This window comes from Acomys minous (genome assembly GCF_964271855.1).
Source record: "Acomys minous genome assembly, chromosome: 8".
NCBI lineage: Eukaryota > Metazoa > Chordata > Mammalia > Rodentia > Muridae > Acomys > Acomys minous.
The window spans coordinates 46,186,465-46,213,371 of NC_140489.1; the positions used below are offsets into that span (position 1 = coordinate 46,186,465).

Sequence of the window (26,907 nt, forward strand, 5' to 3'; positions counted from 1 at the left end):
GAGAGAGAGAGAGAGACAAGATGCTAAAGAAAGAAGCTTCTTTTCTTTCTTTCTTTTCATTTATTTATGTATTTATTTATTTGTGATTTTTTGAGACAGGGTTTCTCTATGTAGCCTTCGCTGTCCTGGACTTGCTTTGTAGACCAGGCTGCCCTCGAACTCACAGTGATCCACCTGCCTCTGCCTTCCCAGTGCTGGGATTAAAGATGTGCGGCACCACCCCCGCCTAAAAGAAAAGTTTCAAAGAAAAAAACTATTCAAAGTAATAGTTAAAAAAACAAAAAACCCTAGCCTCATGATCTGTGAATGCCGTGTGAGGACCCACGGCGCCACGAGCTAGACATTACTGAGTCACGGATGCTTTTGCTTCTGTAACGTGGAACTCAAGATTTTAAAGTATGCATTGCTTAGAAGAACTGTGGTTTCTAACTCACACATGTGCTTAGCTTCCAGGACCTTTAGAAACCATCTAGCGCCCATCCCTGTGCACACACGTCTTAGAAAAATCCACTTTGGTTTAGAGGGACAGAAGACACTTCTTCTCACTGGTGAAATGCTGACAAATATTGATTGGCAGCTCTGTCCCATCACCCCATGAGATGCTGGACCCCTGAAGGTAGCTCATTCCCAGCCATCACACCTGCTTTCTGAAGAGTTGGCTTTTAAAACACCTGTTGTGTGCTCCCCACACCAGAGCACTGGCTTGCCAGAATGACAGACCGTTACTGGCTCTGCCTTTGGGAATCTATCCTATCAGAAATCTTACAGGAAAACAAGATTTGACACCAAACAGTCCTTCAAAGGGGGCGGCGTGCTTTTAAAGTGAACAGAAAATATGTCCACTGGAGGACATACATGTAATGAACGAAGCATATGAAAACAAGCTGGCCAAACACATTTTTTTTTCATTTTTGAGGGTTCCCTCCCCAAAGGCCTATTTCACAAGAGAAGCCAGCTACTTTTCTCCTCCAGATGCTCCACAACAAGTTTCACAATGAAGGGATGTATACTGTACTCATTCCAGGAAGATGCGAGCCGGCTCCACAGTGACACCCAGGATGAACACTGGGTTTGACTGGAAGACGCCATTGGAAAAGTAATGCTACTCTGTCTGCACATGGTTGTTTGGTCCTTTTCATGTGAAAGAAGGGAGGTTCCACTCAGCGCAGTTACCAAGCGGGTCAGTGAGCGCTGGCTCCTGCTGTTTGCTTTTTACTGACTGAACGGGACTCTGATCTGTGTGTGGTTGTGTGGGAAGCAGCGACATGAAGACCAGAGGTGACACTGCTCAGAGTAGCACACGCATAGTTCTGGTCTATCTTTTATTAAAAATAAAAAATATATATTCTGGTCACGGTTCGCCGTCCCCCATTTCCTTGCCTCCCACCCAACTTCATGCCTTCTGCTTCTTTAGGGGAAAAATGCAAATAAACTAAGCCAGAATATCCAAAACCAAAACAAAACAGAGAAAAAGCATAAGACACAGGTACATGCACACAAATAAAACCCAGAGAAACACAAAATCAGGGACAATAGTACACAAGCAAAGACTAGTTAAGATTTTTTGTTGTTATTTTTTTTTCCCCTGAGAAAGGGTTTCTCTGTGTAGCCTTGGATATTCTGGACTCACTTTGTAGACCAGGCTGGCCTCAAACTCACACCAATCTGCCTGCCTCTGCCTCAGTTAAGACTTTTTTTTTTTTTAAATGCTCAAACAAAGCAACATAAGACAAAATGTCTACAAAATTCCACTGAGTTCGGTTTGTATTGGCCATCTACTGCCAGGCACGGGCCACCGTTAAGTGTGGTTTGTATACCCAGTGAGTCTCTAGTAGTGAAAACTAACTTTTCCTTTTGTGGGTGGCTGTTAGAGACAGCTTCTTGGTTAGGGATGGGATCGGCTTTCCCCTCTTGGCCTGGGATGGTCTGGGGTAGGCCTGTGCAGGCCCTGTGCACACGGCTACAGTCTCTGTGAGTTTGTGAGCACATGGACATTTAAAAATTGCCTTTATGTGTCTACCATACTTGACAGTGTGGTGAGAGCTGTCGAGAACTCTGGGTAGCTGAACACGTGGAGACTGGTAGATCCAAAGTGAGCAGGAGAGCTGCGTCCCCCTCCCCATACGCTGCCCTAGGACCTGTACCTCTGTAACATCCTTTATACACACTCCTAAAGGACTGTGCAAAGAAGCCAGGTTTCTCACTAATAACTGAAAGAAGGGTAGAATGACTCTCACGGAAGTACATTATAATTAGAAGTGTTAATATAAGCTCATGAATAAAGGAGCGTGTGTAAAGCTAACATCACCATAAGGACATAAATAACTAGTGTGTCTCATGACATCACAAGGAGAAGGGCACGTTATCGTTTATCCAACGTCCCCACCCAAATCATGAATAACCTGAACTAATCATCATGAGGAAACATGCACCAAACCCAAGTTAAAGGACATCTACAAAGCACCTTGACTATTCCCTTTAAAAAAAGAAATGCCAAGGTCACAGGAAGGGTGAAGAATGGCTGAAGAACGCAGACTTGAACCAGGCAGGCCCCGTGAGGGCTCCTTGGCAAAACTGAAGACGACTTAGCATCAGAACGGCGACATCCTGATTGTGATGCCACCGCCACCATGGTTATGTGGGAGATGCTGCTTGTCTCCAGTGTAGAGAGAGAGGAACCAGGCAGGTAGATCACAGATGGAGGAAGAGATGCCATGTTACCACCTAAGAAAGTTCTCGCTGTCTTCTTTCATTGCTGAAACTTTGAAATTACTTCAAACAAAACTGAGGGAACTGAGAAGCCGTTATGACTCTGCTTTTATGAAGAGTGTTAGGATGACTGAATTGTCAAATGATGGAGTGGCTTTGGGTCAGTAAAGTCATCCTGTACACTCCCCGAGGATGGATACATGCCATACACCTGTCCAAAGCCACGGGATACAAACACCAGGAGTGAACCCAACTGCAAATGATGGATTTTGGGTGATACAGTATCAGTGTAGGCTCCACCAGTGCTGAGGCTGACAGTGGGGAAGCTGTACCTGCATGGACATGGCTTTCTGGAATTTCTATACTTCCTGCTCTCCTGCGCTGGGAATCCAAAACCACACTAACAAACCGAAACTTGTGAGGCAAATTCTCGAGCACACATCCATCCTGCAGAGCTGGCGTGGAGAGCAGTTTCTATCTGACGTGAAACAACTTGACAATGAGAGACATCTGGTGGCATGCCTGAAGCTTCCCTGATGGCTAGCAGTAGAACCAGAATTCGAACCAGGTCACCAACTCTTTCACCACACCACACACTCTGCTTTAAAGGGCGTCTTAAGAGCTCTCATTTGGGAACTAAAGGAAGCTACAAACTGGTTTTCTTGGACTGGCTCGTTGAACCACACAAATCAACAGTCTGGCTGGAGGTGCAGAAGGAAGAAAGTCTGAGGAAAGCACAGCAAGAGCCACTTGGAGTCTGTGCAGCATCTTACTGCTTCTAGACCTTTCCTAGAAAGACGACAGAGGGCTGCATGAACCCAGCAGTGGAGCTTACCCTTTCTGTTTTTATTGCATTGACTACAGAAACGAAGTGGGGGCAAGTGGCTATTGTGCAAGCCCTGTGCATCCCATGTTCCTGGACAGGGCACTGAACATGGTTCCCATTTCGGAGGAGTGGGCACTTTATCTGCTGACAACATGTTTTCTAACTTGGCAGATACAAACCTTCACAGCACTGACCAGACTCTAAAGCTATCACAACCCTTTAGATTTAAACCAAGCCAAGTAAGAGATTGTCCAGATAAATGTCGAAAGCAAAATTAAATACAAGGAACACTTCTCCAAAGAGATGACCAGAGGTGCTAGAATATTCTGGGACTTAGCTTTTAACAAATGGTTGCAGGTTAAGTCCCAAGAGTCTAGTACTAAGTAAGGGACAGGAGACAGTAAAGTGTCTATCAAGTCCTTCCTTGCAAATTTCTAATATGACATTTCAAAGTCATTCAGCCTGACTCAAAAGAGAGAGAGAAGGGCATGAAAAAACCCAGAAAACAAAATCCAATTACTCCATCACTCCATTACTTTTAGCTGCAAGAGAATCTGAACAGAAAAACAGTTGGTTTTATTAAGTTCAAAATTTTTGTAGCGTCATGAGCCTTTATCATTTATAGTATTATAGATGGTAATGACCAATGACAAAAACAGCTACTTTCTTCAGGAGTAGCGCTGGTCTCTGAGGACAGGAAAACAACAGCAAAAATCAAACCTGGAACTAGGCAGTGGTGGCACTTGCCCTTAGTCCCAGCACTTGGGAGGCAGAGGCAAGGCAGAGGCAGGTGTATCTCTGTGAATTTGAGGCCAGTCTGGTTGACAAAGTGAGTTCCAGGACAACCAGAGCTACACAGAGACCCTTGTCTGGCTGGGAGGGGTTGGGGAGGGAGGGGGAGGGGTGTTTGAAATGACCAACAACAATAAATCAAACCTGGTTCCTTGAAACAAAAGAACAAACACATATAAATATCTAGATTCATAAAAGAAGCAACAGTAAGTTAAAAATGTAATGACAATAATAAAAATCCTAAATCAGGTAAGAAATACATCATGTTGCTATTGGAAAATAAATACTAGACTAAAAATGCGATTGGTTGTTGGGTATTTTGACAGTTAGTTCACATAGCGTGACGGCTTTAGACTTTAAAGTATCATTTCCTCAGAAGACAGTTTGCTAAACATACCAGGACTGGACTGAGACTTACTTTGTATAACACTGAGACCAAAGAGGTGACAATCCTTTAACCTGAGCAGGTCACACACTTGGTCCAGCAATTGGTGACACAGAATTTTAACCTGTGGGAGGGAGGGAGAAAAAAAAAAAAAGACACTTGAGCTAATTAAATGCAGTTCACAGAGTAAGCCACTATTAGGCACTTTTTAAACTTTGCAAATATACACCTTCACAGACCTGTTGACATCGGCAAAACCACCGCAGCCTGTGGCTGTGTTTCAATGACCATCACAGGATCAACATTTACAGCATGTTAACGGAGGACCAAGTCAATCCTGCACAAGACTCATAAATCTTAGGACACATGGATCAGGTTCTCAGATCCTCCATGAAAATGGGCCCTTCAGAATAAATGTCTCCACTAAAGCTATTTAGCTGGCAAGTATGTTCTTTCTTTTATTATTATTATTTTTTCCTTACGTTAACGGCTACGTTTTTATATAGTATTCAAAGTTTTGGGGTATGTGCACCCTACAGCAGTGGTTCTCAACCTTCCTAATGGTGTGATCCTTTAATACAGTTCCTCGCGTTGCGGTGACCCTATCCATGAAATTATTTTCATTGCTCTTCATAACTGTAATTTTGTTACTGCTATGAATCATAACGTAAGCATCTGTTTTCTGCTGGTTTAGGCGACCCCCGTGAAAGGGCTGTTTACACACACACACTCTCCCCTACAAGGGGTCATGACCTACAGGTTAAGAGCCTTGCCCTACAGAATGGATTAACCATGCGTTGCCTCATATATTATTTTTGTATGTGGTAAGAACACTCTAGCTCTATTCTCAGCCAGCAATGTTTAGGTATCCCCCACATTATTAGTTACGGTTGCCATTCTCCATAGTTTTCTTGAACTTACTCACCCTGTTAGCTGAAATTTCAGATCTTTTGGCTAACATCTCCCTTTCTGTCAGTCCACACAAATGAGGCCGTGCAGTCTGTGCCTAGCTTATGACACTTAGTATAAGGCTCTCCCGATCTGCCCGTATTGTTGCAAATGACAAGCTCCCCCTCGTTATGTGGCACCCCACTCCACCATGTGTGGTTTTGGTCATCAGTGGGAGCTACCAACTGCTGGGAACAAGGCAGTGTGAGGGGGCAGGAGCACTTCCACCACAGTGGTTTCATTTTCTCTGGACACGCAGCAGAGGACCTGCGAGATCGCGCACCCATTCCACAGTTAATGTTTGGAGGCACCACATGCTGTTTGCCACACGGGTCACACTGTTTTACATTCTGAGCACAGATGACAGGTGCCCCTCCTCTCCACGTTCTCAGCTACCCTTGTCAACTTTTCTGTTTGGTGACAGCCATTCTAACACCAGTATGGCAACACCTTTCATTGCTTGGATTTACGCTTTCTTGACAATCACTGAGGCTAAGCACTCTGGATATCCGCCAGTCATCTGTGCGTCTTCCCATGAGAAATGTCTGCTGCTTAAGGGTGTCTATTTTTTTTTTTTAGATTATTTATTTATTTATTATGTATACAGAGCTCTGCCTGTATGTACACTTGCAGGCCAGAGGAGGGTATGAGATCACATTATAGATGGCTGTGAGCCACCATGTGGTTGCTGGGAATGGAACTCATGACCTCTGGAAGAGCAGTCAGTGCTCTTAACCGCTGAGCCATCTCTCTAGCACCTAGGGCACCTATTTTAAAGGAAAGTTTTCTTCTTAAAGATCTATGCAAAATACTCATTGACTGCACAGTGACAGGCTGCCCAGATTTTAAATGAACCCTGTTACTGCTTAACTTTTCCCCCCTTTCTGTGTCTCAGTATAATTCAATCACACTGATATTAATATGATACATATTAATTTGAAATTCTGGAGATGAGTTATTCCGAATTGAGAAGACATGACGTGTGTGTGTGTGTGTGTGTGTGTGTGTGTGTGTGTGTGTGTGTATACATGCATGCATTTGTATGTGTAGAATGTGTGTCTAGCAGGGCAGGGGTGGTCAGAGCACAACATTGGGTGTCAATCCTCACCTTTCTCCTTGTTTGAAAGTCTCTTTACTGTTGGTCCCTATAGAAACTGTAACAAATGTCTGTGCTGATGTGTCAGGCTTTTAACTGGGTTCTGGGGACTTGAACTCAGGTCCTCGAGGTTGCACAGCAAGCACTTTTAACCCTTTGAGCCAAATGCTTTGATGCTTTCTCAACTATGAATGAAAAGTCCTGTGGATGGTATAAAGTGAGCAGAGTCTGCCTCCCTGAGGGCAGAATCACCTTCGAAACCACCCAGCTGGGTTTCCTCATTTTACTGAAGTAGAAAACAAAAGTCAATGTCAGGTACCCGAGTGGTAACAAAGACAGACCCTCAAAGCTTCCATGTGCTAAGCGTTACATGCATGTTCAAACATGTGCAACACCATCTTTGTGATTGTTACCTGGGCATTTCCTCTCTCAGAGGCATTATTAGCTTTCTAATCCTTTCTTCAATAATTAATTATACTCCTTTAATTATAATTTTTCCAACTATATTTTACCTAACTAGATTACCTAACTGCATTAGTGCTTTCATCATATTTTCATATAGAGTTAAAATTATGAAAGTGAAACATACAAAACCCCAGAACAAAGAGCAGGCACTGAAGGCCGGGGCAACGGCTCGGTCCTTCTAGCACCAGCAACTGAGGAGGAAGCCATGGTGATGTATCGGTTACTTCTTGTTGCTCTGACAAATACTTGACAAGCAATTTAAGGAGGAGGGGCTCATTCTGGCTTACAGTGTAAGGAGATACATTCCCTGTGGTGGGACAGCACGGGGGGTGGGGGGACAGGAGCTTGAGGCAGGTTGACGTGGCATCCACAGCCACAGCAGAGTGACCGCTGCTCAGCTCATGCCCTCAGTTAAGCTCAGTCTGGGGTCCTGGTCCTTGGGGTGGTCACCCACACTCAGAGTGCGTCTTCCTGTATCAATAACCTAATCTAGGTAAGTTGTGTGGTCACTTGAGTCACACTGACAATAATGATGAACTGGTTGTCACAGGCAGTGCCAGTTTATATTCAGGATCTGCAGTGGGCACTAACTCAGGTGGTTACTGATGGTGAGCCAGGATCTGATTCCTAGTGAGCTCCTGAGCACCCCCACTGTGGTCCACTAGACCCCTCTCCCTCGGCTACCCCCACAAACACTGTAGCTTATAAAGGTGCCACCCAGCAAAGTGTTGTTTTGTGTGTATGGGCGTTTTCTCTGAATGTCTGTCCATACACCACATGCAGTGCCTTCAGAGGCCAGGGAAGAGCATTAGCTCCCCTGGAACTGACTGTGAGCTCCCAGGTGGGTGCTGGGAATGGAATGTGGGTCCTCTGGAAGAGCAGCCAGTGCGTTAAGCTGCTGAGCCACTGCCATCTCCAGCCCTGTCATCCAGCAATTTAATAACAATGTACTGATGCAAGCTCACCTCACCACTGGGAGGACCCACGGGCTGCTGGGAAATCGCTCCCCCCACCCTCTTGTGCTGGCTTGATCCAACAGCTTGGGGTATTTGATTTGTGTCCTAGTGAAGTTGTATTTATTTCCAACGGTCACTGTAAATACTGAATTTATATCCCGTGTCATAACTATACTGTTACAAATAAGCTTAAACAACAGACGGTGACGAGGAGAAAGGACCACATTTATAGACAACTCTTACCCTGGACTGAGCTCCCTAAACATGAGACTTGAACTATCCCACTGTTCTGGGCCCTTTTAACCCTCAGCCTGCCTGTAATGCAACAAGCAGCTAAATTCCAAACTACAAACTAATCGTTTGCAAAAGAAGATATATGGTGACTCTCGACTAAACAAGGCCCTGCCTTTCTTCCAGGCATCCTGTCTCCCTATTACTGCTCCGCTACTTTAAAGCAAGTATCTGGAGCCTTCTGCTAAAGCTCTTTTAACAGTCATCAAGTAAGTATAGTGCTCTTGTTTAAAAACTATAATTAAATAAGGATGTGGCTTGAAAGTTACCTGCTGTGAAAACAAGACCCAGCACCCGGGGTATTTGCAGACTGGAGTCTTTAAAGCCACATGGCTGATTGTGAAATTTCCTAATGTCTTTCATCTTCACAGGCAAAAGGAACTTTAGAAGGGACTACATTCTCAACTGCGTAGGCTCCGGTGCCCTCCGTGTAGAACTTTGAACTGGAATGGAGTTTGATCATAGGGCCAATGGTTTGTTACTGTGCAAGGATGTTTGAAATATTCTCCAGAAAGAAAAAAAAACTGTTCACTTCACTACCAGGATGAAGCTCTTGGCTCTGTGATTTTTTTTTTCCCACTCTAAAAACTTTTTGCCTCTTACATTCACTATAATTTTATTTTTTAAATTTCCATATTTTATATTTGTTTGATGATTAAGACTAATTTAAAATAGCTCCTATCAGTATTGATTCAAAAAAAAGTGTGTGTGAGTGAACACCTCACAGCTGGGGGTGAGGGTGGGGTGGGAAGGCCACTGAAGAACATTTGTTAAAATTAATTTGTTACACCCAACTCTGCAAACATCAAAATCATCATTTTCTGCTGTGGGGAAAAGGGGTTTCCTGGCAGATCTGGATTGTTTTTCTAGCAGTGGACAAGCCTCCATGCTACTTCACCCCATTCTTCCTGAGGCCACAAGGCTTCCTGGAGAGGAGCCCTGGAGCAAGAAGAAATCTGTGTCTGCAGGGCGCCCAGACTCTCCATTCTGTCAGTGGTAGGGCAGCCTAAGGAGATGAACCCACAGCACACGCACTAGACTGACTTACTGAACAGCTCTCTGACAGACAGATACAAAGCTCTTTACACACCAAGTGTCTTAAATCCTTGCCACATCCCCATATGCGCCGTACGATAGCTCCACTTCATATATAAGGAAACCAAACCAAAACCGTGACCAACGCACTTAAGAAGCGTGCCCAGAGCTGCAGAGTCAGTCACGGAGCGGACAGTTCAGCCCAGGTGCCCTATACCGACACAGGCCCTACAGTACAGCGGGTAAGGGGAGCTCTCGAGAGTGGGGCTGGCCCACAGCCTTGCCTGTCTGCCTTAGGATTTTACCCAGTCTCCAGTCCCTGCTGAGGAATTTTGCTGAAATGAAGATTCTTGTGTCCGGCCCTAGCCCTACATCAGCATTCTATTTTTCAAGACAGGGTTTTTCTCTGTGTAGCCCTGGCTGTCCTGGACTTGATTTGTAGACCAGGCTGATCTCGAACTCACAGAGAAACCCAATAAATTAATTCAACTGCCAACTTGTTTCAATAAAGTTTAAAAACAGATTTTTAAATATATAGATATATTTTAGTGCAGTACCAAACTCCTAATTTTACCCCATGTAAGATGCTGCTTAAGGTAGCTGTGTCAAAGCCTTAATGCAGTTTACAGCTGTGTAACACCTAAGCGTAAGTCTGCCATGCGCTCTCCGGTGCGTTCTGCAGTGATTCACCCGGAGCTACCTATCTTGGGTGTGGTCTGGCAGGGGAATAGCGCAGAGAAGCGCTCCTAGAAGGGCCTGCTCACATTTATGATGATGTTCAGAGACTCGTCGTTGGGAAGGAAGATGCACACGCTGCGGCGGTCCTGCATGACTCTGTTGTTCTGGAAGGTCAGTTTGTTCATTGTGTAGTGGGCTCTCCAGGGGTCAGGCTGGGCGCACTGAGTGCTCAGCAACTGCGCAGGCTCCCAGCACTCCAAAGCCAACTCCTCCTCTTCATCATATGGCCAACAGAAGAGTCGCGGCGCCCCTCTATGTAGGTTTCATAGCTGCACAAAGTCCACGGGGAGACCTGTCGATAAAAGGCAAAGTGTGGTCAGAGCAGAGACAGGCCAGTGAACAGGACTCCTCACCTGGGCCCAGGGAAAGCGCACTGCCACCCGAGACTGCCACACTTGGTGCACAAGAAGGCAGGAGGGATGGCTCAGAGGTTAAGAGCACTGACTGCTCCTCCAGAGGTCCTGAGTTCAATTCCTAGCAACCACGTGGTGCCTCTCAACCACCTACACTGTGATCTGATGCCAGACTGTGTGGCTGGCCAGCTGCCCAGCTGAGACACTTTACCCGCTGGGCAAACCTCTTCACTTTGCCACTGTTCCTCTCACCTTTGTCATGAGATTGTGGCAAAGGTTATTCAAGAGGTCACTCACCTGAGTGGCGTGCTTAGCGCATACACAGTCCGTACTGTTTATACAAGTGACATAACTGACTTTGCATAATAAAAGTGACGTGGGCACACCACTTTCTGGTCATGTGTGGATGCATAACCTACTTTGCTAGTGACTGCACTGTATCTTGAGGCCTAGAACAAACTTCTTCCCTTCTTGGTAGCTAACCTGTCCCTCCTCTCCACGCCTCCCTCTGTGGTTAGTTCACTTCTGCATTTAATCCGTGAGATTCGCCAGAGCTCAGGGTTAAGAACAGGAGAGAACTGTACAGTAGATTGTACTGGTCTCAAAATTAAAGGAGGTGGTTAGTCCTTGACAAGAACTTTTGAAGGACCCAATGGGTGTGTCACAGTGTGCTACAAGAGTGGACACACTCTCCTACGTGATGGTGGCCATGGCCAGTCGCTACGACCTATATAACCTCTATGGCTCTATCTATAGTCACACTTAGAAAGCTGCTCCATCCTTGGACTTAATAATCCCACTTCCGGAGCAATAATCCAACCAAATACTTCACTTCTGAACAAATGCATCCGGTGAATTACTATCCATCTAAGTGAGGATGGAAGAAACGGGAAGTCTACCCATGGCAAGGCGGTTGTAAACTGCAGTACATCAGAAACACTGATGGTGAGAGCCATTTGCCACTTGTCCCTTCCAATCACTTGCACGTGCGCGCACACACGCGCACACGCACACACACACACACCAGCCACTGCATACCATTAGAGTACAACAACTACAAGAGCCGAACCAACAAGAAAGCCAGTGCCACCCGAGCACCCGAACTTGGTAAAATATCACTAGTTGGATATTCTTGTGTTTGAGCTTCTTGGGCCCAGAGTGTTTCAGGTTCTAGAGCTTTTCCGGTTTTGGGACACGTTCAGATTTACCAACAAATGTCCCTGAAGTGAAACTCCAAAATGTAAAACTTCTGGAGTGTCGTGTGGACAGGCGCTCCTAAAGCTTCGGGGTCCACGGCACTCCAGCTATGACGTCATACTAAGAGATGGTCAGCTTGTATGTACACTTGTCACCCCTCAAACTACTGCTAAACTGTGGCCATCAGAGCTTGTGATATCTGTGGGCAGTCAATGTCAATGCAGTAGACAATACTGCATTCCAGTCAAATGCTAAGTGACGCCACAAAGTGAGATGGCACACACCGCACTCTCCTGCTGCACGTCTGACTCCTGTTCCCAGCTTCTGCCCTCTCCCATGCTTATTTTCTGTAACGTCCATGCACTATCTGCTTGAGTGAGAAGGGCAAGTAAAGGGCAGGGGAGCTGTGGTACTAGGGGAAGTGACATAACTTTTCTTGCCCTAAAAACTAACAACATCTCCCGTCAGATGGCCTTGCAGGCACACAGAGGAAGGGGATGCAGGCTGTCAGAGATCTAGGGGAGGGGAATAGGGCAGAAGAGGGAGGGAGGGAGGTGGGTGGGAATGGGAAGATTAGAGTGAGGGGAATACAACTGGGATGTAATGTGAATTAATAATTAATAATAATAATAATAATAATAATAATAATAATAATAATAATGACTTAGATGCCTATTTCCCGGACGAGTGAGACAAGCATCACTCTAATTACTCAGTCTTTGGAGGGGCTTTGTTCCTGCAGTCCATCAGCAAGGTCAGGGCGATCTTTCACTCTGTAAAATCCTGACGGAAATGTCATGTTTACCCCAGTCCTACCCAAGAGAAAATGAAGTATCGCTCAGTTAAATACCAATTCTACCACTTGAATACTTATTTGGAGAACACAGTTTCACATGATATGGTGACAAAATGAAGCAGATGACCCAATTTGTTTTGATCTTTCCAAACACAGAGACTGAGGGGAAGGGGTAAACAACAGAGTGGTCGCTCTTCAAACATTTAGAAATAATCTTAGAAAGGAAAAAAAAAAACCCTTCTCCTCTGTAGTCCACCCTTTTGATGACCTGCTCTGTGATCACTGCAGTTCTCTCCTGGATTTTCACGTTTGTGGGTTTGCATTACCCCTAACCCGCGTCCTCACCTGCTACTGTGCTGATAAACCGCACCTCTGATCACGGATGGATGGCACACACGCTCACTCTCTCTAACGGGTCTCTGGAACACAGGACTGTCAAGGCACTGTGATCCTTAGTCACTCATGTTTTGGGTCACTGTTTTTCTCTTGTTTTTGACCATGCTGTTCCCCTGCCCAGAATACTCCCCCCCACCCCCACATCCTGCCTCATCTGTCAGCTTCTTCGAAAGAACAAACATCGTCTTTCCTGCTCCCTAGAATATGCAGGTGCTGAGCTGGAAAGCCTGTCTTCTCATTGGCTGCGGCTGCTTCCGGTCTTTGGGGGACCCCACCCTTCTCCAGGACAGGCTTTCATAAACATGCTAATGCTGGGGCAGTTCTACTTCTACACTGGAAACCCAGTGAGATTCACCGAATATATTTTAGACTTTCTTGCCAAGAAAAGCAAAGAAATGCCTTAGTAATTAAGATAAATAGTAGATTTCTTTCTTTCTTTCTTTTGGTTTTTCGAGACAGGGTTTCTCTGTGTAGCCTTGGCTGTCCTGGATTTGCTTTGTAGATCAGCCTGGCCTTGAACTCACAGAGATCCGCCTGCCTCTGCCTCCCCAAGCGGTGGGATTACGGGCGTGCGCCACGGCGTCTGGCTGAATACTGTGTCTTAAACATCCTTTGGAGCCATGCGTAGTGGCTTTTAACTGATCCTCACGCTCAGGAGGCTGTGGTGGGGCATGGCTGAGTATTCAGTGCACCCTGAGGGACATAGTGAGTCACATGGCAGCCTGGCCATAGAGTGAGGAGGCCCTGTCTCCAACACCAACCGACAAGCAAAGTAGCAAACAAATAAATCTTTTCTTTCCCTACGGTCTAAGTACTGACCTGTAGATTTTTGAATACCTACAAGATGAAATGGGCGCATCTTTTCTTTCCTGTAAATGTAATGGGCAAGCGATAAGAACAGTATTCCCCACCACTCAACAAACCAGCGATTTAAAAAGTGCCCGTACTTCCTGTTACACCAACTGCTATTAAAGGAAACACAATGCAAAGGCACCACCGGCTGGACTCCCTACATTCCAAGTGCCAAAGAACCCCCACTGCAAGCCGGACTCCGGAGCCAGGTGCTTGGTTCTGACTCCTGTTTACGAACTAACCAGCTCTTTACTAGCTGTATGACTGGGAGGTCCTATCACCGTTCTGTACAGCACATGCTTTGTGGGGTAGTGTAAGGCTAAGTATGTAGTAAGTATGTACTAAGTAAGGTAAGTATGATACAAGTCTGGACTATTGTTAAGTACCATCGCTCATTATCAAACGACTACTTGCGTGGGATTGATGGGGAGCACACAATGTCATCTAGGGCCTCCTTTCTTTCCTCTTATCCCTACAAGTCAGTTCTAGCGGAAGGCTAGCATCGCTCAGAGGGGCTACCTCAACTAGAACGTGGTAGTGAACAAGAATAGTCACAGGTCACAACACCCCAATAACCAACTTCCCCTCAAGTAAATGGACTTTTAAAACCAAAAAAACTGAGCAGGGAGGGCGTGGTGGCGCACGCCTTTAATCCCAGCACTCGGGAGGCAGAGGCAGGCGCATCGCTGGGAGTTTGAGGCCAGCCTGGTCTACAAAGCTAGTCTAGGACAGCCAGGGCTACACAGAGAAACCCTGTCTCGAAAAACAAAACAAAACAAAAACCCCAAAAACTGCATCCTGGGGGAAGCTGAGATGGTGAGCTTAGGTAGGCAATCAGCAGGGAAGGCAAAAGCAATGCTGAAGTTCACGAATTTTAAACCACAGAAATGTTATTTCCACAGCCATCTGCATTCAAAAGTCATATCAGGTTTAGCAACGAGGCACAAAAATTCCTTTCAACCAAGATGAACTTCTAGGCTGACCCTGCCAACAAAAAGTGCTGTTCTCAGGGAAAACACTAGACCGAGAAGCATCTGCTTCTAATTTCTACAATGAAATCTTTGATTCCTTCATTCATGGGACTTGCACTCAATCCCATCTGACACAGGAATTACGGTTTTGTAAATGATAATTTTGTTGTGAAATTCTCATTATTTGATATGTATATAAATATACATATGGAACTCTAACATTAACTTTTTTGATGTTTCTCTGAAATTCTTTTGTCCAATGGGGAACAATAGTTACAACACCTTTAAGAAAGATTAAATGAAACATTTGACAAGTTACTAGCTTTTTTTTTGAATAACTCATATTTTCCATATCATCAAATAGCTCCTGGTAATAATACAAGTTAGGAACAGAGACGTCCACTGCCAAGAGTAAAACATTCAGCAGTGAAGCCACTCACAGTGAAAATGAACGACTGTGTTGCACCAACGATGAACAACAGCAGTAAATTAATAGAAAGATGCGTGATTATATCTCTATGACTAACAAGTTCAATGTTAGGCAAAAAAAAAAAAAAAAAAGATCCGTTAGGGAAGGACACACATGGTGAGACTATCAAGGGAAGCAAAAGAATGGTTAATCTCAAAATTGTATTAAAGATTCAATATAAACACTTTAAACGCTTTTCAATGTGTCAGTTTCCAATTTTAGAAAGCAAAATCAAAGGCGGGTGGTGCAGGCCTGAAATCCCAGCACTCGGGAAAGCAGAGGCACAAGGGTCTCTGTAAGCCTGAGGTCTACAAAGAGTGTCCAGGACAGCCAAGGCGACACACACAGAGAAAGATCAATCAGCGGGTATTGATAAAAACAACCACATACTGATGACTGATTTTTAAAAAGATATACAAGGGTAGGAAGTATGTGTTTCTGCTACTGCTGCCTGCCACACTTGACCGTGTGACCCACTGAGAGCTGTATGCAGTGTATCGCATTCTAAGTTATTGTAAAATATTTCACCCACCACATAATTGTTCTCATGGCCTTGAAACTGAAAAACTGCCTCGAAGGCACTTAGTGTTAATGAACATTTAGGAGACAACTTAGTGACAACATGTGTGTTCATGTCTTGGATTAGTAGACGGACACACTGTAACAAAGGACAATCAATGACATCATCACTGCTGTCCAACAGGTGAAAAAACTGTCACTTGACCAAATGACCCTGTCAGTGTGGCTTGGGCTTTTCCTTATAGAATTCTTCTTCCCTGTTTAAAACATGATGGCTATGAGATAATTTAAATCGTTTTGGAAAGTATAATAGCTATAGATTTAAATGGAAAGATAAGACACATTTGGAAGTATTTAACTATGTCAAACATACTGAAGTGCTAATAAAATGTCTTTTTTTTTTTTTAACCACGATAGTCACAGAATTATATGGGGAAACTTATGAAGCTAGAGAAAGATACTTTGACATGCCAGAAATTCAACTTTTATCCATATGTGTGTATATAACAGATACGTATACACACATATATATGTGTATATATATATATGTTATGAGACTGAGATTACACTTCTACATAGAGACACGCAAACATGTTGCAGTTTCAAAAGGTATGGTCATGCACATGCACAAATACACACATGGCCTGTACATATGTAGTCTGGGGACAGACAGCCTTTTCAGTAAAAGATCAAAAGCACAATCTACAGACTTCAAAGGCAAACATTCTAACAAAGCTTTATATTGCTACAGAGTTGTGTTTTACACCCACATGGGGATTTTGCTTTGAACACACAAGCTGGAGACAGAAGTGTCATATGTAGACAGAACTGTGATTTATGGGTTAAAAAGCACTTAAGAAAAACGATAAAAGTGTTTGCTAAATGCATGACCTATATTTTACAGTTTCACAAAATATTCACCATAGCTCTCACGCGGGAATCTCTACCAGACACAATAAAAAAAAATATGTCTGCTCCAGCCCAGACCTGGTCAGCAACCCTAAAGTGTCACACTATTCTGTGAGGCCGCCTGCTCTGTGGAGACCAAGTGGTTGTGTCACTGTGAGGGCGGCTGTGGGGAGACGGTGGAAAGCCAGGACTACGGTCCTTATGCTGTTCCCCAGCAAGCTTTACCCTGAAGCTGTCTCTCCAACCCGGAAGCCCCAGTGTTTAGTCCCTTCTGCTCACTCGCTTCTGGAAGGTAAAAACCATAAACCGGCCAGGTCCACCAGCTGGAATGTTCATTTTTGAAGGGCTTACCTGTGGGGTAGCATTCTGCTCCCCCGAATCCCGCACGCGTGCCTAGTCACAGGCCTTACTTATTTAACCCTTCTCACTGGGGTTTTGAAGTAGGATACAAATCAAGGCCAACACAGTTATTACCCATTTCTTCTGAGGGGGAGGGAAATGGTGTCATGCTGTGAACCTCTGTGGTGTACAGCATGCGAGGCTGAGAAAGCACAGGAGTGAGTCACAGGCAGCCTAGTCAAGCTACCTCGGTCTGACCCGCCCGACACTGGCTTCCTGGCTGTGTGATGCGCATCTCTCTCTACACTGCACATTCCTTCTGGGGGCAATCACCCGCCGATGCTGTGAGAGACTCACAGTCTAGCTTCTAAAGGGTGTGGAGGAAGGAAATCCGAATCACACCTTACCCTACACTAACATGGCTAATCTTCCATGAAAGATGGAACCGGACCTCAACCTTGAAGGTTACAGTTTTAAAAAGGCCCAAGCCAAACAAAACCAGAAACTACCCCACCTCTGCTCCTAAGACTGTGACCGCACCGGAAAGACAACTATTCCTGAGATGAGCCAGGGACTTTCAGCCTGGGCAAACTGGATGGGTGGCTTATCTGTGGCCAGCTGTCACTCACTGCAGGACCAATGCCCAACACTGGGGGAGCAGTTGCCACCCCATCAGCTCCCTCAATCGCAGCTGGGACAAGCCTGTCTACTCCTAGTGGCCTCAGAACCACTTCATCTGCGAGCCAGGAGCAAAGCCACTCAAACGTTTTACCTAAAGTACCCATCTTGCCAGCATAATGGTGCGCGCCTCTAATCCCAGTGCTTGGGCGGCAAAGGCAGGCAGATCTTTGTGAGTTTGAAGCCAGCCTGGTCTACAGTATTAGTTCTAGGACAGCCAGAGCTACATAGTGAGAGACCCTGTCTCAAAAGAACCAAAAAATATTTTTTAAAACCCCACAAAACCTGTCTTTGATCCAGTGAGATGCCTCACTGGGTCAAAGAGCTTCATGCACAGACCTGACGGGCTGAGTTCAATCCTGGCATCCACCATGGAAGGAGAGAACCGACTCCTGAAACCTACGCCCACTCTGACCATCATACAAGAATCATGGTCCCCCTCCCCAGCACACACTCATAGCACAATTTAAAAAAAAAAAAATTCACCAGCACCTGGGGATGGGGAAGGACTTGAGGAAACGTATTACCTGTAATGGTGAGATTCTGCTGTGAGGAGCTGCGTGAGGTGCTTCCTCACATGTAAATGTTACCTGGTGTCACTTCACCTTCTGTACTGGTCTTAACAATCAGACGGTCCTGGCACCTCCCCTGACGACCCAGCCATTTTGTGAAAAGCCACCGGCCAGGAGAACGCAATCTACTTAAGCGTTTGGAAAAGGATTTCCTCTGAGGGTAAAGGACGGCAGTGCCTCAAGCTGCCATGCATAGAAACTAGGAAGGATACCCGCGCTCCGAGTTGTCAACGCTGGCGGTAAGCCACTGGCGGCATGGCTCCTCATTCGGTCTCCCATGGCAACTGTGCCACTGATACACTCCAGGTGAGCTGTAAACAGGTCGCCACTAGCAGACAAGTACTCGCTGGGACCATGCTTCAGAACCAGCACAAACTGATGCATGGAACTCCTCCCAAGACTCTGCCCTCCTGCCTTTCGTGAGCATTTTTTCTCGTGTGAGGAGTTTTGAAGATTTAAAACACCGTATCTAGAAATTTCTAGTTCATGCTGATTTCACTGAGCCAAGAAGATTGAGACATGAATTGGTGCGGTAAAGTCACCCGGAGCTTGGTATAGCACGGAACAGCAAAGAGGATGCAGGGGCACAAAGTGAGGGCTGGAGATTTGGGGTCGGGGGTGGGGGGCATGCAGAAATCACTGGCCAAGGACTATTTGGGGCCTGTGAGGGGGAAACGTCCCTCGAAGCCAGAGACAGAATCCTCAGAGATCAACAGGCCAAATAACCCCCAGAGTTCACAGGCTCTGGGAATGGCTCTCCTTCCCGCTAGCCAGGGAGAGGCAGCCCTCCAGGGCGTGTGGTAACAGATGGCTTACTCTACAGGCCCTCCCCATAGCAAGGATCTGAAATAGCTGTGGTCTGAAGGCATCCCTCAAAAGTACATCCCAAGCTTCAAAGCAAAGCTTCAGAGCTGGACCAAATGGCAGCTCACACGCTAGAACAGTGTCCAAACTCAAAGCCTGGTGACCGGGACGGTTATGTGAACAATTCACACTGACAGGTTTAACAGCCTCGCTGAAATGTTCAGATGTTTCACAAGACGCCAGCCTCTGAGTATGCCACTATCTGTCAAAGCTCTAGGAATGTTTGACAAAGAAAATGGTGAGAGCAGATGCTGTCCCCCCAACTATTATCAATGTTCAAAGGGGGGAAAACATGGCATGTCTACACAAATTTTTCAGAAAACTAAAAAGAGTCATTTCCCAATCAATTTTTTTTTTAAATGACACCAGCATTTCCTAAAACCTTGTCATTATAAGAAAAACAAAAATGGGGCTAGAGAGATGGCTCAGAGATTAAGAGCATTGTCTGCTCTTTCAAAGGTCCTGAGTTCAATTCTCAGCAACCACATGGTGGCTCACAGCCATCTATAATGAGATCTGGTGTCCTCTTCTGGCCTGCAGATATACATGCAGGCAAAACACTATACATAATAAATAAATAAATCTTTAAAATCAAAGGGTTCCACAAGGGAACTACTATTTTTGAAATTTATTGTGGGTCTCAAATTATCTCAAAACAGTTTTAAAACCTTTGCATTGTGCCTTTTTTTTTTTTAACCTATAAAACATTAACAAAATTCGGGAGAATAATTTTGAAGACAACAAAGTTGGTCTTACCACCTCATTCATAGAATTCTTTTGAAACATACAATGACCAAAGCAAACAGGCGTGATGGCACACCCCTTTAATCCCGGCAGAGGCAGAAGCAGGTGGATCAATGTGAGTTTGAGGCCAGCCTGGCCTATAGAGTAAGTCCAGGACAGCAAAGACTACACAGAGAAACTTTGCCTTGAAAACCAAAAAATACAAATAAAAAATGAAAGTCACCTTAAAGATGAAGAAATATTCAAACTGGGGGGAAAAATTAAACATCTGATTCAAAACAAGCCTAGAAAACATAAATAACACAGATAGCTCATGTAACTAAACAAAGTTGACAGCTTTAAAAAAATATGGCCAATAAATTTGAATAGTTATTTCAGCAAAGAGTATGTGAGAAGGACAAATAAGCACTTGAAATGACGCACCATCATTAGTCATTAGGAAAGCACAAATAAACGCCATGGTAAGTTACCCTACATGCTCATAAAACTGAAAAGATGACAGTACCAAGACCCGTAAGAACTTGGAGCGAGAAGAACTCTTGGTCTTTGCTGATAGGACCTTGAAATGGCACAAGGCGCTTTAGAAAAAACTATTAGGCAGTTTCTATAAGGTTACATATTTATACACCGTGCAGCCAAGACAGGAGGAGAATGTGGGTGTTCGTCATAACGATATCAGGGCTCAAAAATGGAAGAGCCCGAACGTCCTTCATCAGCAGGGGTGTGAGTGAGCGGTGGCAATCAAATGCCCCCCAAGAAAGAAGGCAACAGTGTCAAACCACGAGGAGTTTTGTCTTTAAAAAAAAAAAAAAAAAAAAAAAAAAGATGACTCGTGAACCTGTTCACCAGCATCCCTGACAAAACACATCCCTCACACTATGCTAGCTGACAGAAGAAACCATGTATACGAGCAAGGTGAAAGGAGGAATGGGGGTGGGGGTCCCTAAAAAGGGGCTACAGTAAACATTTGGTTCCCACAAAAATACTCCATGTTTCACTTATTTTGTTGGTTACATGAGTAAAAACATTTGCCAAAACTCAATTATCTACTTAAAAGTGGTGGCACATGCCTGTAACCCCAGCACTCGGGAGGCAGAGGCAGGCAGATTGCTGTGAGTTCAAGGCCAACCTGGTCTACAAAGCGAGTCCATGACAGCTAAGTACACAGAGAAACCTTGTCTGGAAAAACCAAAAAAAGAAAAAAATTCATGAATGTCATTTTTCATGCATGCAATTTGCCATAGGAAAGTTAAACTCTTTAAAACAAATCTACGTATCCACAAGCGCTTATATAAGTAGCAGTTATTACCTCAAACCTCTCGTTATATGTGAAATGTATGAATGAACACAATGTAAAGTGGGCTCAACTGATAAACCCATGGCTTTATCTTAAACCCTGAGCTTAAACTCAACCTTAGAACTGAGATACAGGAAGTCATGGTGATTTGGTTGAGACAAAAAAAAAAAAAAAAAAAAGTCAAGGCCACTACATAAAATAAAGTTACTATTGAGCAAGAATTCTGAACAGATAAAAGATAATTTCTTGTCAAACGAAACAGGAGCGCTGCTGTGTTGGGTAAGTGCTAGGCTCAGGCCCTGCTCATCTCTGAATTTCAGCAAAATCTCTGGCACACAAACAAGTGTTGAGACAAGCCATCTATCTAGGTTTCCGTTTTCAAAGTGATCTGTGAGTGAATGTCCCATAGAGGATGTGTGGTAGAAATGCCTCCGCAGCACACTAAATTATCTCCTGGGCTCCATAAACTCCTGCGCTCCAGTTTTTAAACTATCGAGTTGTAAAGAGCAGATCAAGTTCCTGAACCGAATGTCTAATCCTGAAATGGATAAATGTGTAATCATTTCAAAACACTCTGCATCTTAGGCTCCCTTTTTAGCCAGTTCAATCCAGTTACAGGGTAACAGCTGCATTCTACAAAGGCTCCACAGTGTGAAATTTTACACACAACATTGCCTTTTGTGGTTAAAGGTCGGTGATTTGAAATTCTGTGTCAAGTTGAAGCCATTATGGAAATTGGAAAATGTATGAAAAGAGGACTTCAAACCTCTCTGGAGAAATCAACATGAGCTAAAGAAAATATGTTGCTAGTACCTGGCAGAAAGTAAAGTTGACTTTTTAGGGTATTGAAGAGTACTTGGGAGGTTGAGGCAGGATTGTGGCATGTTAGAGGCTAGCCTAGCCTACGTAGTGTCGTGTTTTCAGGCCAGTCAAGGCTATGTAGCGAGAACCTAGCAAATAGAAGAAATAAAATAAAATGGGGGGGGGGGTGTGCTGTACCACATTTTTAAAACACTAACTATTTTATCAGACAAGGTGATTAGTGGTAGGGAAAAAGCAGTTCTTAAAGAATTCTGCTGTTGTCACTACCTGAGCAAGGTAGAGGCGTCCAGCCACTTAACTCCTTGCAGGTTCTGCCTTAGAGCTTGTTTTCCTATTAGAAGTCTTCAGATTCAGCTCTTAGAGTCTTTAGAAAACTTAAGCGCTAACTACATCTTGCTCTTACGGAGTTCTACTTTGCTTCCAGGTTGCTGGCTTTTGTTAACTGTCACCCATGCTGGGGTGGGCTTTGGTGCTGCAACTGTCTTTGCCGTCATTTCTGCTCCTGTAAGCAATCCCTCACCCATATTACTGTAAGGGACCCCAATATAACTCATTGGTTCACCAAGTTGAGCTTTGGCAGTATTGGTACTTTGGTCTGTGGTGGGGTCTCTATCTGGGGTGAGTAGATGTGTGTAGCTCCCTGGGAAAAGTTTGGTCATACAACATCCCCAGTATCAGGCATTTCAAGATTCCTGATCTTACTTTGAGCAGCCATAAATAATTTCTGTTGTTAGCCTCTATTGGTAAAAGTTCAGTCTCTGCTTAGGGCCTTTTGGATATTTAAGGAACAAAATTTCTATTTTTTTTAATGCAAATGTAAATATTAAGAGCTGAATATGTATCACATAGATTTTCCTCATATGTCAGCCTTGGGATAGAACACACACTCTGTAGTTGTTTTTGCCACGTATGGGTCAGGAGGTCACACAGTGATGGTGCTAAAAGTGTAAACCCAAATGCCAGCTGAATGACCTCACACTGCTCAGAAGGGGTAAAGCAGTGACACTGCTGGACACAGGTCAAGAACTCCTTCCAGGTGGCAGGGAAGAAGTCAAGAAGGGGAGGAGAGGAGCACCTATCTGCTGTCAAGCTGCTTGCTGCCTACCTGCAAAGAAAGCCACACAGACCGCCCCACAGCATCACTGTGCAACACCAGAAAGCACACACAGGAGTCACCGCCACAGCGTCTTAGAGTCCCCAGAAAGGCAGCGCCCTTGTCAAGCCCTCAAAATCTCACAGCCTTCCCAATCTCTCAGGCAATTTAAAATATTAGTTCAAAGTCTATTCAGCAGAAAACAGATTATACATTAAAATGTATTAATTTAGATCTCTGTCTCCACATTCTGATGCGCAGGCTCCTGACACTGTACTCCTCAGGAGGCAGTCCCGGTCAGCAGACGCCCAGGGTGCTATTAAAGGGGATTTTACACGCTGTCTTGAGCCACTTCCATTGGCTTTCTAGACTAGGTTTTACTCTCTGACTTCATGAAAATCTCTCCTTTAACGTTTCTCTAGGGACCTGTAAAAGCAAATAATTTAGTGAGTTACAAATCATCTAAATGTCCCTTTTTCAGATATTTAAAACGAAAGTAGGCTCAGAAAATAAACCCTTAAGATTAGAAAAGGCTTTACTTTAAGTGAACTTAATTAGAATTTACTGTAAATTCTAAGCACTCAACATTTCTGAGGTGGGGGAGACTATTTCTTAATTTGAATTTTTTTGGGGGAGTGGTGGTTCAAGACAGGGTTTCTCTTGTAGACCAGGCTGGCCTCCAACTCACAGAGATCCACTCCTTCTGCCTCCAAGTACTGGGATTAAACATGTGCACCACCACACCTGGTAAGAAATATATTTGGAAAATTGTTTTTCCTTTTTTGAACATTCACACCTTTGTCCCTTGGTCTTTAAATTTACAGAAATTACATCTTCATTGACTTTCTACCACAGGCTGTGTTTTTACATTCTGATTATGTTAAGTCTGCTGTTGGACAACAGAAATAGTGGGGAGGAGCTCAGCGCCTGATCACTGTTGCATCCCCTACTTTTGCGGGCTCCCAGACACTCAGCATCCGGCTCTAAGATCGATCGATCGATCGATCTATCTATCTATCTATTTATCTATCTTTCTTTCTTTCTTTCTTCTTTCCTTCCTTCCCTTTCTTTTTTCTTCTTTTGTTTGTTTTCCTTTCAAGACAGGGTTTTTCTCTGTAGCCCTGGCTGTTCTGGAACTTACTCTGTAGACCAGGCTGACCTTGAACTAACAGAGATCTGCCTGCCTCTGCCTTCTGAGTTCTGGGATCAAAGGTGTACCACCACTTTTAGCAATAATTTTCAAAATTAAACGATTCTATAGTCTAGTATTTAAAAAATCTACCTTTCAGGGCCAGGCATGGTGGTACACACCTTTCATCCCAGTACTCAGGGAGGTAGATAGATGCAGGCAGATGATGTGTAAGTTCAAGGTTAGCCTGGCATACATAGTGAGTTCCAGGCCAGCCAGGAATACGTAGCGAGACAAAACAAACAAACAAACAAAACCAAAAAAATCAACCTCGGGAGGCAGGGGCAGGCAGAACTCTAGAGTTTGAGGCCAACCTTGACTACAGAGTGAGTTCTAGGACAGCCAGATCATTAAAAGTCTCCTGTACCCCAAGTGGTAAGCAGCAATGACTCGGTCATCTTGAAACGCTACACATCCATACAATAGGACAGAACATCGAAAGTAACTGATTCACTAGAGAATCAATACCCAAGCAGATTATGACAAACGGCGGGGAAAATGCGCCAAGAAAGAACAACCTGAGGTACATTTTACATAAGACTGCCATTTTCTAGTTCTATACCATCACTGTAATTATAGGGTTCTACATACTAGGAACTAAATCGGAACAGCTAATCTAGTAAGTCTAAAGTAAACTTTCTTGGTACTAGTAAATTATATGGTCTTTGCTTTCAAGAAATGAACGGGGGTGGGGGTGAGCTGGGTAAGGCACGCAAAGATGACTGCACAAAGTGGCAGGTGCCAGGTTTCGGCTCTGAAGAGCAGCAGCGCAGAGCCTGGATTCTGGAAAGAGAACCCAGGAGAGGAAGAGGCATGGCGTTAATGTGTCAGACAGGATGAGGGGGAAGACATTTTCCACTAGACCTCAGGCGCTCTGAAATGACACTGAAAAGAAGTAACTAGCCACGACACACACCAGGCAAACGTACAGCCTCCCGGACGGAGCAGGCTGCGGTGGAGTGTGATGAAACAGCGCAGCTCCAGCTGGTGTGGACGCTGGCTCTCTGCTGGGCTCGGTGGGGCTGCAGAGCTCTTGTCCACACAAAGGAGGAAATTCTTACATTTTCCCAACAGGTCACCACCAGGGTTTCTGGCTTTTCAAGGAAAGACATTAAAATGCAATTTTTAAAATGTCAAACTTCCCAAGTTTTAGACGTTGGCAAATAAATGTGTTAAAAGCTAAAGTATGTCTGCACCCAATCTTGCTCGTGGGCCTCGGGCATATAACTTTGGTCTAGCATGAAAAATCCATGCTAAGAAATCTGGATAGCATCCTACAGTCCTCCAAAGAAGAGACTTAACGCTAATTTCAAATATGCTTAAAGTTCGGCATACCGCAGCATCACCATGGAAAATACTGCACTGAGCATCATTTAACACTGGCCTTGTGTGTGTCTCTGTTACAAGTCAATTATAACCATTTAACTAACTGTAGAGTGACTTGCAAGCTCCAGCTGAAAAAACAAGCGAAACGGTAATAAAAAAAAAAGCGTTGACAAAGCAGTACCTAAGAGAATGTTGACATTAGATGCCTACACCACAGTCCACTCACTAGAAAAAGGCTATAATCAGTGGTTGCTCCACTGTTCAAAAAACATGTGCCACAACCCACTGCCAAGGAAGAGTCTTTGCCCATTCCAGCATTTTTCCATGATCAGTGACTCTCTAAAGAATATTTTATTACCAAATAATATTCAAATATGTGTAACAGAGTCTTAACTCTCCCGATCACTCTTAAGCTTTTAATGCTCCAAAAACAATCCTTGCACAATCAAAGCCTAAGTATTAGTGTTTAATAAGCTTAGAGAAAGAAAAGATGATTAGCATCGGAGACATGCCTATTCACTTTGATGACAGTATTACATAAAATTAGCATTATAATTTAAAGGTAATTCCAGGAAGAGAAAATTCTTGGTGCCCAATTATGATATAAAACACAGAATTATGAAAAGTGCTTAATCACATGCTTAGAAATAATGATCATCATGAAAACCATTAACAAAGTATAGAACAAACACTACAGAGAATTTCATAGTTGGTCTTGAATGCTGAGAACCCCTAGTCCTAGTCCTGTGAATGAGGGCTTCCAGGCTGCTGGGCCCTAGGCATAGCCTAGACACCCCAAACCTATTATTTCAGAAAGTGCCATCTCTAAGCACACATTGCTTTTCCTAATAAAAGACCTCAAGGACTGACCATGGGTCAGAAAAAATAAAGTCTTATGCAAAGTGCTTTCAGGTACAGTCTTTAGCCAAAGATATTCAACTTGCAACTTTGGACCTGCAAGTGAAGGGGCGTGGTGGCACACGCCTTTAATCCCAGCACTCAGGAGGCAGAGGCAAGAGGATCTCTATGAGTTCGAGGCCGGCCTGGACTACCAAGTGAGTCCAAGACAGGCAGGGCTGATACACAGAGAAATCCTGTCTTGAAAAAACAAAACAAAACAAAAACAAAAAACAAAGAAAGAAAGAAACTGCAAGTGGCTTTCCTATTTCAAAATAAGTATCTACAGGCTAGAGAGATAGCTCAGAAGTTAAGAGCACCGTCTGCTTTTCCAAAGGTCCGGAGTTCAATTCCCAGCAACCACATGGTGGCTCACAGCCATC

At 44.3% G+C, this 26,907-nt stretch overlaps 1 protein-coding gene across 2 annotated transcripts in view; it reads right to left on the reverse strand.

Moving 5' to 3' along the window:
- FRMD6 (FERM domain containing 6) overlaps positions 1 to 26,907 on the reverse strand; it is a 62,744-nt gene that overhangs the window by 25,822 nt on the left and 10,015 nt on the right. For both annotated transcript variants that reach the window (XM_084792335.1, XM_084792334.1), the window contains exons 2-3: positions 10,268 to 10,533; positions 4,746 to 4,836 (exon numbers count right to left, since the gene is read on the reverse strand). In XM_084792335.1, coding sequence (XP_084648461.1) covers positions 4,746 to 4,836; positions 10,268 to 10,366 — 190 coding nt within the window. In that variant the 5' untranslated portion in view covers positions 10,367 to 10,533. The remainder of the gene's footprint in view (positions 1 to 4,745; positions 4,837 to 10,267; positions 10,534 to 26,907) is intronic.